At 42.8% G+C, this 18859-nt stretch overlaps 1 protein-coding gene across 8 annotated transcripts in view; it reads left to right on the top strand.

Annotated features, from left to right (window-relative positions):
* The window catches only part of SSBP2 (single stranded DNA binding protein 2), a 344236-nt gene that overhangs the window by 321078 nt on the left and 4299 nt on the right, over nucleotides 1–18859 (top strand). For all 8 annotated transcript variants that reach the window (XM_038765540.1, XM_038765547.1, XM_038765543.1 and 5 more), the window contains 2 exons: nucleotides 4126–4154; nucleotides 18246–18344. In XM_038765540.1, coding sequence (XP_038621468.1) covers nucleotides 4126–4154; nucleotides 18246–18344 — 128 coding nt within the window. The remainder of the gene's footprint in view (nucleotides 1–4125; nucleotides 4155–18245; nucleotides 18345–18859) is intronic.

Raw genomic sequence — 18859 nt, 5'->3', positions numbered from 1 at the left:
GTGCTCACTAGTGGGTGTGTCACCTAATACACCAAAAATATCATTTTATTTTGGTGCCATAAGCACTAAGCTTAAACCTTCATAATATTGTTGGCATCTCCCTGCTGTCGGTCCAGTGGAGGAATTACTGCTGTGGGAATCGGGAGACTTGGGTTCTAGTCGTGTGGATGAAAGCTCCGCACGAACTCCACAGGGTGCTCCACCCCTTTCAGCCACTTTCTTGATGCCCTCTGACCAGTTTTCTATTTTGCCTATCCACACATTGCTGGCAAAAACGCTGCGTAGGTACCTGAATTTGGTGACCACTTTCATTTCTGTGTTGCTGATGAAATTCTTGGTTGGTACGTTTTTTTCTGGTGCACGTTAGTTTATAACCTTGGTTTTCTTCAGATTATCACTGTGCTGACTGTACAAAATGACTCATAATCATTGTGGTGTGTGCGTGTGAGTGTGTGTGTGTATGTTCTCAAGAGCTCAATAAACAGTATACAGTAGTTTCTGGAATATGACAAAGCCTTTCTATGATGCTTTGTAGGCACCATTGGGTTAGAAGTGTTTGTAAAGAATTGAAGGCGTATAATTGCTCCAACTTTTCAGGGCCCTTGCCGTTCCATTCATTCAGTAGTATTTATTGAGTGCTTACTATGTGCAGAACACTGTACTAAGCTCTTGGGAAGTACAAATCGGCAACATATAGAGACGGTCCCTACCCAACAACGGGCTCACAGTCTAGAATGGGGAGACAGACAACAAAACAAGTAGACAGGTGTCAATGCCACCAGAATAAATAGAATTATAGCTATATACACATCATAATAAAATAGAGTAATAAATATGTACAAATATACACGAGTGCTGTGGGGAGGGGAAGGGGGTAGGGCAGAGGGAGGGCCACAGCCCCAGGCAAATAAATAAATCATATTTATTGAGTGATCCCTGTGTACCGGACACTGTACTAAGCACTTGGGAGAGTACAACACAACAATATGAGACACATTCTCTGCCCACAATGAGCTTACAGTCTAGAGGGGAGATTGATAGGACAAAGTAGATTGAAAAGTTCCATACCTTACCAGACAGACTTGCTTTTCTCTGATTGTAGTGTGGGAAAGATCAGGATGTAGTGTGGTAGACAATCATACCACAAGGAAATAGCCCAAAGATCTTGGTGAACTTCTTAGAACTGCCAGATTTGTTTCCTGTTTTCCAGAGCTCAGCTGTATTGATGGTTTCAAATGGTTCTGTAAGATTTCTGATAAAATATGGAGGTTTTGTTGTCACACCCTTCACCTGTTGATGCAGCACATAGCCACTGTGATTCAGGTAGTTCATGCTTATGGATATTCTTTAGTGTCTTGTTAAGAAAGATTCTGGAGTCTAGCTAGGAATGCAAAACATTTCCACAGTTAGGTCTCTACCGTCCATCTTGAAGAATGTGTGTATTGAAGCATCAAGTCCTGAAGTGGTTCTTCCATGTTTTATAGATTAAAAATTATTTGTAGAGAATTGTAGATCCCTACAGAATTGTCTTCGAATCCAGGTGCTTTTCCTATTTTAATGGCTTCCTTCTGTTTGTAAATTCTTCAAAAACTGAAGTTACAACCAAGCCTTCACATTTTTTCCAGTTTTCTATTCTTTCAAGGGCCTTATCCTCAGTGGTGGAATTTTGTTGCTGAATTGTACTTCCCAAGCACTTAGTACAGTGCTCTGCACACAGTAAGCACTCAATAAATATGAATGAATGAGTGGAAGGAATGTTCACAAGGCTGAATTTGCCCTAATTTGGTGGTCAATGCAGTCATTAGTTAATCCAATTGACACTTTTCTGATCTACGTAGTATGTCATATGGATATTTATACACTTCCTTCCTGTTTAATCATGAGTAGCTATATAAACAATGCCATAATACCAGACAAGTTGTCCATTAGGCTCAGAGTTCTGCCTGAAAGTGGATCTGAAGATACTTGGAGGAGTGCTGTAGATTAACGTTGCCCTCTTTGCTATCCGATTTTGTGGTTTGGAATGTATTTACTGCTTCCCTTAATTTTTCTCTCAATTTATCATCAGTTTATCCCTGAATAAATGTAAAACAACTGGAGACCTCCTAACATCTCTAATTTTTCTCTTAAGCAATCCATCGTGTTTTCTAATCCACAAATTTATTTTCCTTAAACCAATTGACAGTTTCTGGCTGCACAGCTTCCTATGGTAACAGACTCCATTTGCTTCCACCTGCTGCGTGAAGAAACCATGGTTCCCCTGTTTTGACGATCAGATTTTAGGTCAGAGTTCTGGATCCCAGGCCTAGCTTCATTGTTAATTACATCTTAATTTTCCTATGCCAGCATTTTTTTCCCTCTCCCTGGGATGTTAAATAAGCTCATGTAGATAAAGCACTGTGAGTACTTTGGGGAAAAAAAAGGCATTTTCTACAAGGCATTGGTAGCCAGAATAATGGTTCAGGGGAAAAAAAATATGACTGAGTAGAGAGAATGAGTGGGGAATCTGAGAGTCCAGGCTTTCGGGCCCATTGCCAGGGTTTTTTGGCAGAAGAAAATGTACCTGTTATATGATGTAATTATATTAATACCAAATTGTTGGTAGTTTTTTGTCTGAATTTCAAAATAGTGAACTTTTTATAGGGTATTTTAAATTAGTTTTCAGTTAGGTTTATTTCCCAGTCAACCAGTCAATCAATGTATGTATTGAGCACTTACTGAACTAAATACTTGGGAAAATACAGTAAAATAGAGTTAGTGGACATGAACCTTGTCCAAAATGAGCTAACAATCTACCATCAATAATTCACGGGCCTGAGAGTCAGAAGGACCTGGGTCCTAATCCCAGCTCTGCTACTTGTCTGCTGGGTGACCTTGGGACCTTGGGAAAGTCACTTAACGTCTCTGTGCCTCAGTTCCCTCATTTGTAAAATGGGGATTAAGATTGTGAGTCCTATGTGGGAGCAGTACTGTTTGGAACCCAATTATCTTGTGTCTACCCCAGCGGTTAATACAGTGCCTGGCACATAGTAAGTGCTTAACAAATACCATTATCATTATTATTACTATTATTATTACTATTGTTATTCTTAATTCAGCATTTTAAAATGTTAGCAAAATGTATCATTTATAGGTTATAGTTACAACATTCTTGGTTATGATAGAGTTTTTGCACTTTGGAAAAGGATTTCACGTAATCTTTCTAGTCATATGCTTATTTTCTGAAGTCTGCTTATATATACATACATTTAGCAGGTATGTATACTTTTTTATTAATCATACGTTTTATTCTTAAAAATAAACTATTTTATTAGTATTTTTTCTAGCTGGTTAGTGTTATGAAACATTAGTTATATTTTAGTCCAAAAACATTGGGTTTCTAAAATATATTTATCGCTTTGTTATAGCTAAATCAGAGCTGAGTTATTATAAATAGCTTTACTTGTACGCTATTGATTCCTAACCAGAAAATGAAGACATTTTAATGGTTATTCATCTCTTATATGAATTTTCACACCACTATTATTTTGAAATCTTGATCTGTAAATGAGCACGGACATTAACAAGGCTTCTGAAGCATTTCTTGGAAAAGGTTTCAATTTGATCACCGGAGGAACGATGTTTTCATCCTACTTATTATATTACAGTATTTATTACTAAATTGAGAAAATGTCCAGAATCAAAATGTAACCACTATCAGAATGCTGTCAGTCACATAGCATTGTGTCTGGTTTATAGTTTTAATGGTTTTACAAATTCAGGAGTGCCATTGGAATTAAGAATCAGATGATTGGAATGATTAGGACTCTCTGCAGTTTGTCCCATTTATTTTTCACATTAAAAGCTATTCATTACTGTTGTTACTGAGATTAGACAGATACCTAAGCCTCAGGTGAAAACCATCCGCTGATTTGCAGCTAAGTGTTAGGGTCTCTGGAACTCATCATGAGAAGAGAGGATATTCACCAAATAACATTTTGCTTCATTAAACCAACTCAGGAGGTGCATACTCTGAAAGCGCATTTGAAACACGGTACTGCATTTATTAATATTAAATAATGTTAAATCCTTAGTTGAATGCAATTAGGAGCTAATCAGGATGTTTTATGTTTTCTTTAATTTCAGGCTCAGGAGACATGGACAGTATTTCCAAGGTGAGTCCGTCATGTACTTCGTTCGAAGTTGTTAGTGGTATTTTATTGTATATTACATACTTAATTCAGTTTGCAGTGCTAAAGACTTGGCCCATCTCTCCCTTGGGAGACCAGCAGAAGTGAAAGCAATTCTTCTTCCTGGTGGCTGGAAAACCTGTGGGTTCTGGAGGACCTGAACCCCCTGGGCAGGTCAGATCTGCAGGAGCTGACACCTGGCTGGCCTTAGACAGCTCCTTGGGCCTTTCCAGCCTCCATTTCACGTTGCAGGTGAGAGGTGGCTGGAAAACTAACTTGGAAAGGATCGAGGAGACTGCTTTAGTGAGCTTTAATGGAAAGTATGAGAGGAAAGAGAATCTAGAAGATCCTCTCCCCCCATATTGAAGGGAAAATCCACAGGTGAGAGGGTTTTCTCCTCTACTTGTCCAGGAGGAAGGAAATCAAGGGTGCAGGCTGTGTCTTGCCTGGACATAACCCCTGCCTGCGCAGCATGGCCTAGTGGATAGAGCAAGGGCCTAGGAAGCAGAAGGATGTGTGTTCTAATCCTGGCTCCACCATTTTTTTTTTCGTATTTATTGAGCGCTTACGGTGTGCAGAGCACTGTACTAAGCGCTTGGGAAGTACAAGTTGGCAACATATAGAGAGAGTCCGTACCCAACAGTGGGCTCACAGTCTAAAAGGGGAAGACAGAGAACAAAACCAAATATACTAACAAAATAAAATAAATAGAATAGATATGTACAAGTAAAATGAATAAGTAGAGTAATAAATACGTACAAACATATATACATATATAGAGTAAATCAATCAATCAGTCGTATTTATTGAGCGCTTACTGTGTGCAGAACACTGTGCTAAGCGCTTGGGAAGTACAAGTTGGCAACATATAGAGACAGTCCCTACCCAACAGTGGACTCACAGTCTAAAATGGGGAGACAGACAACAAAACCAAACATACTAACAAAATAAAATAAATAGAATAGATATGTACAAGTAAAATAAATAGACTAATAAATACGTACAAACATATATGCATATATAAAGTAAATCAATCAATCAATCGTATTTATTGAGCACTTACTGTGTGCAGAGCACTGTGCTAAGCGCTTGTCTGCTGTGTGACATTGGACAAGTCACATAACTTTTCTGGGCCTCCGTTACCTCATCTGTAAATTGGGGATTGAGACTGTGATCCACATGCGGGACAGGGACTGGGTCCAATCTGACAAATCTGTATCTACCCCAGTGCTTAGTGCAGTGCTCTGTGCAAAGTGAGCACTTAACAAATACCACAGTTATTATTGTTAAAGCAGTCTCCTCAATCCTTTCCAAGTGACTTTTCCAGCCACGTCTCACCCCCAACGTGAAATGGAGGCTGGAAAGGCCCAAGGAGCTGTCTAAGACCAGCCAGGTGTCAGCTCCTGCCGATCTGACCTGCCCAGGGGGTTCAAGTTCCCCAGAACTCACAGGTTTTCCCAATCCCAGGAAGGAGAATTGCTTTCACTTCCGCTGGTCTCCCAAGGGAGAGATGGGCCAAGTGTTCATCTTCAGTGGAGAATATATAAATGATTCTCCCTTAACACGTTAGTATCCATTACTAGCATGTACTGTGGTTAATTCATTTATATCTAAGTCGTATCCATTTAATCATGTGATGCTGCTACATCCTTGTAAAACAATTGAACATGGTTCAGATAATAATCTTTAGGAAATGTAATCAAATCTTGTTGAACATGAGAAGAGGTAAATTTGGAGAAATGGGTGTTATATGTCATAAGGATATTGCATTTACACATTTCATTAGCTTTTCAAACCTTCATTAAGCAATGCTGCTATCCTCAATCATTATTCTAATTTTCCCAAAATTGAATAAAAAGTGATTAGAAGGAGATTATATTAAAACAAGCCCCAAAATGAGCATTTCAAAGAGTATGTTATCTGTCACTTCACTCTTCATTGACTTGGCTCTCTAAAAATACAGCTTTGGTTGAATGCACAATATTTTCAGTAAACAAAGAACACCTGGCTATTTTTGTGGTTACTACCATTACCCAGAACTTTTCATGCATGTCAAAAACACTGTGTAGTTATGAATGATCAGAACTAATTATTACCCACCAATGCAATTAGGCACTTGCAAGACTTTTCATTAACCATATTAGTGTTTATTCCAGACCCACTTGAAGCAGTGCACTCTACTAAGCATCTGGGAAGTACAAAATAAAAAAATGAAACGTTCCCTGCCCACAAATAGCTTACATTCTAATGGGGGAGACAAACAGAAAAACGTTCACAAGTAAAATAGTCAGAATAAATAACTGAATGTAAAAGTGAATAAACATTTATATCAAGTGCTAAGGGTGGATATAAGAAAATACATTAAGTGCTAGAGTTGTTGATAAATGTAGTAATTCATTGCTTGATGTAAATTTTTCCACTCATTTCATATTCCTTTATACTAATGTAAAATTCCCAGTCATCAGCAGAAGAAGAAAATAAGGTTGTTTGAGAACTTAATGTTTTAAATTAAGACTTGAAGCTAAATCAGTTTAATTTGGAGCAATGACATTAGTATTCTGTCATGAAATGTCTAGGTTCCTTGGTTGCCTAGCAACACAAGAATGTCACCAACAACTGGGCGAGCTGTATTTGGGGGCAACCCAGAAGAAACAAGTTCAAGTTAAAATCTATCCCTTTCTCATTCAGAGTCTATTGATTAAGTGTACGTAACTGAAACCAAGGCTTCAATTATTAAACAAATTACTGTAGTGCTTTTTGGTTTAGCTGGATTTTCGACATAGGTTTCATTGTGTACTTCCATTAATTTTCTGCTTTTGTAATTTCAATGGTGACCACCCACAGTTATCAAAGCAGTTCAGATTAGCTGAGGTGTGTGATTTGATTTCTGGAGATGAAGGTGCTTTCTTTGTGATTGTTTCTGTAATTCCTGTAAAGGTGATATCAGAATTGCAGGTTCCAGTAACAAATACTTTGTCAATGCAGTGACAAATACTTGGGGTTCCTCTGGAGTTATTAGGAGTCATATATTTAATTTACTCATTTTATCAATCAATCAATCAATCAATCAATCGTATTTATTGAGCGCTTACTATGTGCAGAACACTGTACTAAGCGCTTGGGAAGTACAAATTGGCATCACATAGAGACAGTCCCTACCCAACAGTGGGCTCACAGTCTAAAAGGGGGAGACAGAGAACAGAAGCAAACATACCAACAAAATAAAATAAGTAGGATAGAAATGTACAAGTAAAATAAATAAATAAATAGATAAATAGAGTAATAAATATGTACAACCATATATACATATATACAGGTGCTGTGGGGAAGGGAAGGAGGTAAGACGGGGGGATGGAGAGGGGGACGAGGGGGAGAGGAAAGAAGGGGCTCAGTCTGGGAAGGCCTCCTGGAGGAGGTGAGCTCTCAGCAGGGCCTTGAAGGGAGGAAGAGAGCTAGCTTGGCGGATGGGCAGAGGGAGGGCATTCCAGGCCCGGGGGATGACGTGGGCCGGGGGTCGATGGCGGGACAGGCGAGAGCGAGGTACAGTGAGGAGATTAGTGGTGGAGGAGCGGAGGGTGCGGGCTGGGCAGTAGAAGGAGAGAAGGGAGGTGAGGTAGGAGGGGGCGAGGTGATGGAGAGCCTTGAAGCCCAGGGTGAGGAGTTTCTGCTTGATGCGCAGATTGATCGGTAGCCATTGGAGGTTTTTGAGGAGGGGAGTAATATGTCCAGAGCGTTTCTGGACAAAGATAATCCGGGCAGCAGCATGAAGTATGGATTGAAGTGGAGAGAGACACGAGGATGGGAGATCAGAGAGAAGGCTAGTGCAGTAGTCCAGACGGGATAGGATGAGAGCTTGAATTAGCAGGGTAGCGGTTTGGATGGAGAGGAAAGGGCGGATCTTGGCAATGTTGCGGAGCTGAGACCGGCAGGTTTCGGTGACGGCTTGGATGTGAGGGGTGAATGAGAGAGCGGAGTCGAGGATGACACCAAGGTTGCGGGCTTGTGAGACGGGAAGGATGGTAGTGCCGTCAACAGAGATGGGAAAGTCAGGGAGAGGACAAGGTTTGGGAGGGAAGACAAGGAGCTCAGTCTTCGACATGTTGAGCTTTAGGTGGCGGGCGGACATCCAGATGGAGATGTCCTGAAGGCAGGAGGAGATGCGAGCCTGGAGGGAGGGGGAGAGAGCAGGGGCAGAGATGTAGATCTGGGTGTCATCAGCGTAGAGATGATAGTTGAAGCCGTGGGAGCGAATGAGGTCACCAAGGGAGTGAGTGTATATTGAGAACAGAAGGGGACCAAGCACTGAACCTTGGGGAACCCCCACAGTAAGAGGATGGGAGGGGGAGGAGGAGCCTGCAAAAGAGACTGAGAAGGAACGACCGGAGAGATAAGAGGAGAACCAGGAGAGGACGGAGTCTGTGAAGCCAAGGTCAGATAACGTGTTGAGGAGAAGGGGGTGGTCCACAGTGTCAAAGGCAGCTGAGAGGTCGAGGAGGATTAGGACAGAGTATGAGCCGTTGGATTTGGCAAGCAGGAGGTCATTGGTGACCTTTGAGAGCGCAGTTTCCGTGGAATGAAGGGGACGGAAGCCAGACTGGAGGGGGTCGAGGAGAGAGTTGTTGTTGAGGAATTCTAGGCAGCGCGTGTAGACAACTCGTTCAAGGAGTTTGGAAAGGAATGGTAGGAGGGATATGGGACGATAACTAGAAGGTGAGGTGGGGTCAAGAGAGGGTTTTTTTAGGATGGGAGAGACATGGGCATGTTTGAAGGCAGAGGGGAAGGAACCAGTGGAGAGTGAGCGGTTGAAGATGGAAGTTAAGGAGGGGAGAAGGGATGGAGCGAGAGATTTCATAAGATGAGAGGGAATGGGGTCAGAAGCACAGGTGGCCGGAGTAGCACTTGAGAGGAGGGAGGAGAGTTCCTCTGAGGATACCGCTGGGAAGGATGGGAGAGTAGCAGAGAGTGTTGAGAGCCGGGGGGTTGGAGAAAGGGGGGAAGAGACTTTGGGGAGGTCGGACCTGATGGATTGAATTTTGTTAATGAAGTAGGAGGCCAGATCGTTGGGGGTGAGGGAAGGAGGAGGGGGAGGAACCGGGGGCCTGAGAAGGGAGTTGAATGTATGGAAGAGCTGGCGGGGGTGATGGGCATGGGTGTCAATATATAGTATATATAAGAAAGTGCTGCCATTTGGAGTAAGCTCTCTAGACTGTAAGCTCATTTGGGCAGGGAATGTGTCTGTTTATTGTTATATTGTACTCTCCCAAGAGTTTAGTACAGGGCTTTGCACACAGTAAGTGCTCAGTAAATACAGTTGAATGAATGAATAAGTCCCTACTCCCGTCTCTGTTTCTCCCTTTTTCCTCTTCCCCTTTTTCCTTCACTTGCCTTTTACCCTCCCCTCTTTTTCCTCATTTTTCTTTTTCCCCTTTTGTTTCCTTCCCTCTTTTGTCTTGGCAAGAGACAGTTTTTAGCTGTTCATAGGCCTCGAAAGTGAGTTGATCAGAATTCCCAATTTTAGGGTTCTATTCTAGGCTTGGCAGGCCAGGGGCCTATTAAGGATCCTGCTTTAGACAGGGAGCGAGGGGAAGGAGTGAAGTGGAATTCTTCATCTGTGGTCTTTCTCTTATTTTTCCCATATCTCTTTCTGCCTATTTCCCCCTACTTTCCTCATCCTCTCCTCTCTCTCTCTCTCTGTCTCCCTTACACTTCTTTCTGCCTCACTTTACACTTATGAATTTCTCTCCCTTTTCTTCCCTCCCCACCTATCTCTTCCTCTCCATTTATCTAGCTCTATGCCTCCCTTTTCTATTGTCTCCCCCCATAATCTGGAACTTTTGGTAAACTCCCCCATTTAAGCCCTGCCCCTGAAAACCCTACCTTTTGTCTCACTTTGGGCTTCAGAAAATATGGTAATCTTACTCTAAATTAGGAAGACCAGTTTTTTCTACACTGTGGTTTTAAAAAATCTTATGGTCATGCCGGTATGTGTTTGTACTGTGCAGAACAGCCAGCAGAACAATATAGAATGCAGAGGGGTAGAAAAAGAGAAAACATTTCCTATTTCCTGCTCAGATTTAAAGGGCCCAAGAAGAAAGCTTGTTGTGAGCGGGGACTATGTCTGTGAATTCTGTTATATTGTGGCCTCCCAAGTGCTTAGTACAGTGCTCTGCCAAACAGTAAGAGCTCAGTAAATAAGATTGATTGGTTGACACAGACAAGCACAAACCAAGAAGGGAAGCCCAAACTCTGTATGTGTACATGGAAACACAGAGAGACACTTACAGAAGTGCATAAGAAATATTTCATCCACATCAGCACTCATACAGAGAGTCAGAGGCAAAGGCAGTTAGAAAGAGACTGAAAAATAGACAGGTCAAGGGCTACAAAAACTAAAGCCAAGCATTCACATCAATTTGAGTATATGCGTGTAAATTTACTATTCTTAAATACGTGTCAAAATATTATCTTAAATGAATAATTTCACATTTGGGACTGTGGGACCCCAGGTCCTTAATTCCTACTGAAACAGTGACTCATCTGAAGTGGTTTCAGATTATGTGTTGTTTTCTAAAACCTCACCTTGAGTGTGTACATGTTTTTTGCGAATTGAGGATGAACAATGGCAGCTTTCCAGAATGTTTAAAAGAGGGTCAGAATCACCTTCATTGCAGTGCTATGTATTGACAGCCTATCACAACTTAAGTCAGACTCTAACTGAGATAGTGAAATACCCTGGTGTGACTGTAAGCTCCTTGTGGGCCAGGAACATATAGTACCAACTCTTTTATATTGTGCCCTCCCAAGCGCACAGTACAGTGCTCTGCTTAGAGAAAGCGCTCGATTAATAGGATTGAATGATCGATCTCTGCGGAAGCCAGAGCAAGTGAGGGAAGAAACTCGGGCCAGATACAAATCAGTGGAGAGCGAGGGGCAAAATTTAAACTTGCTATGTAGTAAGATAAGAAGCCATATGAAGATGGAAGCAATATGTTCATAGCTTCTTTTTTTCTAAGCTTGATTTTCAAAACCCATTCCAAGTAAGCAGTTAGGGAGAACCGCACACATAAACGTAGATCAGCAATGCAACTGAAGTGCTTGGTACAAGCTAAAAATAATTCTTCTAAGTTTTTGCACATGCTCTTTTGTGTACTTTACTCCCTGCTTACACAAATGAGCCTCTGGAGTGCCTTTTTGGCCAGCTAAGCAGGCTCCATACACACATTTCTTTTCTTGATGCTGAGAACCAGAGAAACAACGGTATACGCGTGTTACTTATTGAACATAGTGCGTGCACATAAATCTAACTGACATCCCCTGGAACACCTGTAACGTGCTGCTTTGTATGGGCCATAGGTATACACTAGCTTACTTCTTTCACAGAAGCGACTAAGGAGCGTGTCCTGTGGCCTCATGTCCTCATTGTTTCATTCCCTGATCATTCACAGCGTAGTTTCTCCATTACCCTTCAAGACCCTTTTTTGTTCATTTCAGGCACCTTCTGCCAATTTCTCTTTATGTAAAAATAATTCTATTCTATCATGAAAGTGATGAATTAAACGAAGGTCAGGGAACTGGGTAAGAGAACTGGTATTCTTGATGCAGACACTAGCTTGTTTGGTGGCCCTGGGGAGTCTGTCTATTTAAATTGAAAATAACATGGAATTACCTCATATGGGGGTTGCATGGATTAGCTAATGCCCTGCCTTCCAATTGCAGAGGGGAGAATAACCTCCCTTTAGCACTGCCGCCCCCCTCCATTCTCCACTTGAACCAAATGAACTCGTGCTTGTGGCAGTGCTCCCTGGTTGCCAGCTGCCTGGCACCTGCCAGCGAGCTTCCAGAAACACATAAAGGAGACGAGTAACTGCCCCTGAGTCCCTGGCCCACAACTGGCCCGCCCCACGGATCGCATATCCAGCATAACGGTCAGGCAGGGAGAGATTCTGCCTGCCTGAGATCGCACCAAAGAACAGGGGCACAGAAAGCAGGGGACCTGAGTTCTAATCCCTGTCCTGCCACTGGCCTGCTTGTGTGACCTTGGACAAACCACTTAACTTCTTTGTGCCTCTCCTCATTTGTAAAACAGACATTCAGCACCCCTTCTCTTTTCCCCAGAGACTCTGAACCCGAGGGGGGACTGGGCCTCTGTCCGACCTAATTTTCTTTTACCCACCACAGTGCTCAGCACATAGTAAGCCTGTCCTGCCACTGGCCTGCTTGTGTGACCTTGAGCCCGCTCTTGGGTAAGGACCGTCTCTGTATGTTGCCAACTTGTACTTCCCAAGCGCTTAGTACAGTGCTCTGCACCCAGTAAGCGCTCAATAAATGCGATTGGATGGATAATGTCTTTGTGCCTCCCTCTCCTCATTTGTAAAACAGACATTCAGCACCCCTTCTCTTTTCCCCAGAGACTCTGAACCCGAGGTGGGACTGGGCCTCTGTCCGACCTAATTTTCTTTTACCCACCGCAGTGCTCGGCACATAGTAAGTGCTTCACAAGTACCATTATCGTCATCATCAAGGAATAGAAGAGGAAGGTGGATTTTGAATTCCAGAAGGGGGGAGTTCAGGGCCACGTTTGGTCCAGGAAGCAACTTAGGAAAGGAATTGGAATTAAACTGGGATGTTTGCTCAAATGTTTAGTAGGCTAGCCTTGGGCAAGTCACTTAACTTCTCTGTGCCTTGGTTACCTCATCTGTAAAGTGGGGATTACGACTGTGAGCCCCAGGTGGGATGTAGACTGTGTCCAACCTGATAACCTTGTATCTACTACAGCCTGGCACATAGTCAGTGCTTAGCAAATACCACAGTTATTATTATTATTAGTGTAATTCTACATATTTTTAATGGTATCTAAGTACTTACTATATGCCAGGCACTGTACCAAGTGCTGTACTTAGTCAGTCAGGTTGGATACACTCCATGTCTCACATGGGTCTCACAGTCTTAATCCCCATTTTACAAATGAGGTAGCTGAGGCACAGAGAAGTTAAGTGACTTGCCCAAGCTTTGAACTTCTCTCTGGACATAGTTCTCCTCAGGGATAATTTATTCCATCTATGTGAATTCATTTAAAATAGTACCTATTCCCAAATTTCACATTTTTTATGGTATTTATTAAGTGCTACTATGTACCAGGCACTGTACTAAGCGCCAGGGTAGATACAAGATGTGGTCCCTGTCCCACATGGGACTCAGAGTCTTAATGCCCATTTTACAGATGAGGTAACTGAGAGACAGAGAAGTTAAGCGACTTGCCCAAGGTCATACAGCAGACAAGTGGCAGAGGTGGGATTAGAACCCAGGTCCTTCTGAGTAAAGCCGACCATAAATCCCAGTTTGTCGAGAGAAGTCACAGACTTTGTCTTTGGTTCCTGGCCGTCTTCCCCATGTAAATAGCATTGCAGGGGCAGCGGTTCAGGAAGTGAACCCTCATTCATTCACTCATTCAATTGTATTCATTGAGCGCTTACTGTGTGCAGAGCACTGTACTAAGCGCTTGGGAAGTACAAGTTTGCAACAAATAGAGACGGTCCCTACCCAACAGCGGGCTCACAGTCTCATGTGGCATGTGGGATACAAAGGGATTAGGCATTCAGGTTAAAATCCCTGTCCCAAACTGGCACTGCCTGCCATTTTCTCCCTCATATTCCTCAACAGAAGCCTGCCCCCGCCACCACCCAGAGGCTCCGTTCATATCCAAGTATTCTTCAAATTGTAAAATGGTTTACATTTGGCTATACTTTTAAGTACTTAATAGTAATAACAGTTGTGGCATTTGTTAAACGCTTAACGTGCCAATCAATCAATCAGTCGTATTTGTTGAGCATTCACTGTGTGCAGAGCACTGTACTAAGTGCCTGGGAGGGTACAGTGTAAAGATGATAGACACAAACCCTGCCCACAATGAATTAACAGCCTAGAGGGGGAGGCAGACATTGATATAAATAAATAAATGACCGATATGTACTTAATTGCTGTGGGGCTATGGGAGGGGTGAATAAAGGGAGCAAATCCAAGTGCAGACACTGCACTAAATACTGGGGTAGGTACAAGGTAATCAGGTCAGACAGAGTCCCTGTCCCACATTATAATAATAATGATGATGGTATTTGTTCTGTTCTAAGCGCTGTTCTAAGTATCTGTTGGTATCTGTTCTGAGCGCTGGGATAGATACAAGTGTTTCACGTTAGTGGCCTGTGATGTTTAGAACTTAAATAGGAGATAGCAGCGGAAATAGCAGCAGAAGCAGTGTGGCTCAGTGGAAAGAGCCCGGGCTTTGGAGTCAGAGGTCATGGGTTCAAATCCCGGCTCCACCAATAGTCAGCTGTGTGACTTTGAGCAAGTCACTTCACTTCTCTGGGCCTCAGTTTCCTCATCTGTAAAATGGGGATTAAAACTGTGAGCCCCCCAAGGGACAACCTGATCACCTTGTAACCTCCCCAGCGCTTAGAACAGTGCTTTGCACATAGTAAGCGCTTAACAAATACCATCATTATTATTATTATTATCAGGTTGTCCCATGTTGGGCTCACCATCTTAATCCCCATTTTACAGATGAGATAACTGAGGCACAGAGAAGTTAAGTGACTTGCCCAAAGTCACACAGCTGACAAGTGGCAGAGCCGGGGTTAGAACCCACGACCTCTGAGGCTCGTGAGGCTCACAGTCTAAGTAGAAGAGAAAACAGGTATTGAGCCCCTGTTTTACAGAGGAGGAAAATAAGGTACAGAGGAGTTAAGTGACTTGCCCCAAGGCCGCACAGCAGGCAAGTGACAGAGTCAGAATTAGAACCCAGGTCATCTGACAGCCAGGCCTGTGCTCTTCCCATTGTATCATTCTGCTTCTCTTCTGTACTTAAATTTGATTTGATGTGAAAAAACTGGATTTGACAGTGTCCTGACTAATGCAGGGCATGTGTGAGACACCAGGCAAGACTTGCAGTGTCTCAGTTTTCTCCACTGACAGAAATAATTTTGTAATTCTGATCTACCTTGGGAATGAAGAGTCACTAATTATCTTGTCTCTACTCTAGCACTTAGGTCAGTGCTTGGCACATAGTAAGTGCTTAACAAATACCACGAAAATTATTACTAATTTTAAACTACCTTAAAGCACTTTGTAGTCCTTTGCAATCCTTACTAATTTTAGTAAATGAACCCCAAATTCATTCATTCATTTAATTCATTCGGTCATATTTATTGAGTGCTTACTGTGTGCAGCACGCTATACTAAGCGCTTGGGAAGTATAAATCGGCAACATATAGAGACAGTCCCTACCCAACAACGGGCACACAGTCTAGAAGGGGGAGACAGATAACAAAACAAAACATTTAGACAGGTGTCAATACCATCAGAATGGATAGAATTATAGCTATATACACATCATTAATAAAAAAATAGAGTAATAAATATGTACCAATATACAGCAGTGCTGTGGGGAGGGGAAGGGGATAGGGTGGGGGGGCGATGGGGAGGGGAGGAGGAGAAGAGGAAAGGGGGGCTCAGTCTGGGAAGGCCTCCTGGAGGAGGTGAGCTCTCAGTAGGGCTTTGAAGGGAGAAAGAGAGCTAGTTTGGCGGATGTGTGGAGGGAGGGCATTCCAGGCCAGAGGTAGGATGTGGGCCAGGGGTCGACGACGGAACAGGAGAGAACGAGGCATGGTGAGGAGGTTAGTGGCAGAGGAGCGGAGTGTATGGGCTGGACTGGAGAAGGAGAGAAGGGAGGTGAGGTAGGAGGGGGCGAGGGGATGGAGAGCTTTGAAGCCGAGACTGAGGAGTTCTTGCTTGATTCGAAGGTTGATAGGCAACCACTGGAGATTTTTGAGGAGGGGAGTGACATGCCCAGAGCGTTTCTGTAGAAAGATAATCCAGGCAGCCCAGTGAAGTACAGGCTGAAGTGGGGAGAGACAAGAGGTTGGGAGATCAAAAAGGAGGCTGTTGCAGTATTCCAGTCGAGATAGGATGAGAGATTGAACCAGCAAGGTAGCGGTTTGGATGGAGAGGAAAGGGCGGATCTTGGCGATGTTGCGGAGGTGAGACCGGCAGGTTTTGGTGACGGATTGGATGTGAGGGGTGAACGAGAGAGCGGAGTCAAGGATGACACCAATGTTGCGGGTCTGTGAGACGGGAAGGATGGTAGTGCCATCCACAGTGACGGGAAAGTCAGGGAGAGGGCACGGTTTGGGAGGGAAGATAAGGAGCTCAGTCTTGGACAGGTTGAGTTTTTGGTGGCGGGCAGACATCCAGATGGAGATGTCCTGAAGGCAGGAGGAGATACAAGCCTGGAGGGAGGGAGAACAAACAGGGGTGGAGATGTAGATTTGGGTGTCATCAGCGTAAAGATGATAGTTGAAGCCGTGGGTGCGAATGAGTTCACCAAGGAGTGAGTATTGCTTAGCAGAGTGCATTTCCCTCAGTAGGTGCTTAATATCATTGTAACTACCCGGGCATGTTCATTTCACTATGTAGATCTATTGCTGAAAACACATACTCACCTACATTTGGGTGCTTGTTTAGCAGAACAATAGTATACCTTGTATGCAGTTTAATAGGCCTATTTCTCGCTTTGATCTCTTCTCTTCCGTCCTGCATTTTTCTGGGGTTTAAAATCCCAGGTTTATGGGGTTTAGGTCCCACTGACTTCACGGGAACATTGGGACCGGATCATCCCTGCTTTGTGAGGGGTGGGCAGAAGTAAAGGAGATACAAGCCCTAATTCCCTGGATTTAGCAAGACACCTTGGAGAAGCAGCATGGCCTAGTGAGTCCAATAGGTTCCAATCCTGCTTCCGCCATTGGTCTGCTGTGTAACCTTGGGCAAGTCACATCACTTCTCTGTGCCTCACTTACCGCATCTTAAAGTGGGGATTAAGACCGTAAGCCCCATGTGACTGTATCCAACCTGATTAGCTTGTGTCCAGTGGTTGGAGCAGTGCCTGACACATAGTAAGCACTTAACAAATACCATAAAAAAGACATCCGCTTTATTGCTCAACCAGTTTTTGTCCAAGTTAGCAAATGCACATTCTTCTGGGAGGAGTACACGTGCAAAATTTTAATAAATGAGACAAAACTTGTCCTTAGTTCTTCAAGCTCAAGTAAATCTGAGCAGTTTTCTCACATCAAAATTACTTTTCTCTCCAAATATAAAATAAAATGTGATTTTTAAACCCCCTCAAATTTTACTAAATCACCATTTACAGAGAGTAAAAATTTTCTGCCCTAAACTTTTTTGTTTCCCCAAATTTACAGACTCCTAAAAATAGGAACTGAAATTGAAGAACCTCCTGATTTGTAACTGAAGCAGTACATAAAAATGCCTTTGGATTGGGGCCATATCTGCATTAAGTATTGTAGGAGGATCAAATTTCCTGACCTGCCTGCAGTATTTCAAAATAATAATACATTTGGCATATTTAATGACCAGATGAAATAACTTGCTGTCTTTCTCCATTTTATTAATTTACTAATAGCAACCATTTTATCTAGTGTAAAAGCAATAAGGAAAATATTCTATGGTGTTCTTCAGAACACTGCTCCAGGTAGCTAGAATCTTGTTTGAATTCATTTTATTTCTGAGGATACATTCTGAATTCTTGTTACATCCCAATGTGTTTTCCCTTGAGATGGCTGTTCTCCGTTTTAGCTTACCCCCCGAACATTGAAGAGTTACAAGAAATAGGGAAGTTGGCAAATTGAGTATAAAATTGTAAACTTTTATTAAAAGAATAGTGATCTATTCATTTGGATCGGGAAATTTTGAAGGGTTAAGGATGCCTCAGAAAGAGGCAGGCCCTCTTGTTTACCTTACATTGGGCGATCTGACTTGAAGACTTGGCATTCTTAACGTCTGTGTCCTGGGTAAATAAATTCGGAATACTTGCTGACTTCTGAGAAGAGGAATAAAGGTAAGTACCTTTTTCATTAGAAAAGTAAAAACTGTTTTCAAAAATACAGTGAAAAGTCTGTTATGAGATATGTTGCCACTGAAGGTTCTTTGGCATTTTTGCAACACAGTATGGTGACTGGGTAGAATCTTCACAGAATTAATGCCTTGTCTTCTAAATCTTATTCACAGAATTCTCCCAATAACATGAGCCTGAGTAATCAACCAGGCACTCCAAGGGATGATGGTGAAATGGGGGGAAATTTCTTAAACCCTTTTCAGAGTGAGAGTGTAAGTATATCCTTGACTTCTTTGGTAAGGAGCCGACGTGTCGTTTAGAAACTCCTGAAACAGGAGGAATGCCTAGTAAATAATTCTTTACTCTGCTTTTGAATTTATAAAATGGAGGTGGTCTGAATTCCACCTCCCAGTCAGTGCCAAGTAGATCTGAGGAAGAGGGGTCATCCTGTGTGTAGAGAGAGATTCCTTTGGCAGCATATTTAGAATCCTAGTAAAAACCAATGTCATACAGAATGAGGAAGCCATTTGTTGAAGGAATTGGGATTTCCTTTTCTTACTCCTCCCCTGTGGACACCGGGCGTAGAAACCTCTTTGAAGACAGCCTCAGAGAGAAAAAAGGAGGCTACCTTTCTGCTATTGCTCAGCTGCTTTCCTGTTTCTGAAAAGTCTCAGCGGCTAAGCCAAGGACTATGCTCTCAGGGTGCCCTTAAGAGTCACAAATCCATCTGCAGCCAGAAAGGCTTTGAGTGACCAATACTGAGGCAGGTGGGTTGTTTCATGTGCAG

This window comes from Tachyglossus aculeatus, chromosome 23 (assembly GCF_015852505.1).
Source record: "Tachyglossus aculeatus isolate mTacAcu1 chromosome 23, mTacAcu1.pri, whole genome shotgun sequence".
In the NCBI taxonomy this organism is placed as follows: Eukaryota; Metazoa; Chordata; class Mammalia; order Monotremata; family Tachyglossidae; genus Tachyglossus; species Tachyglossus aculeatus.
This window is presented reverse-complemented; position numbering and strand designations above follow the sequence as displayed.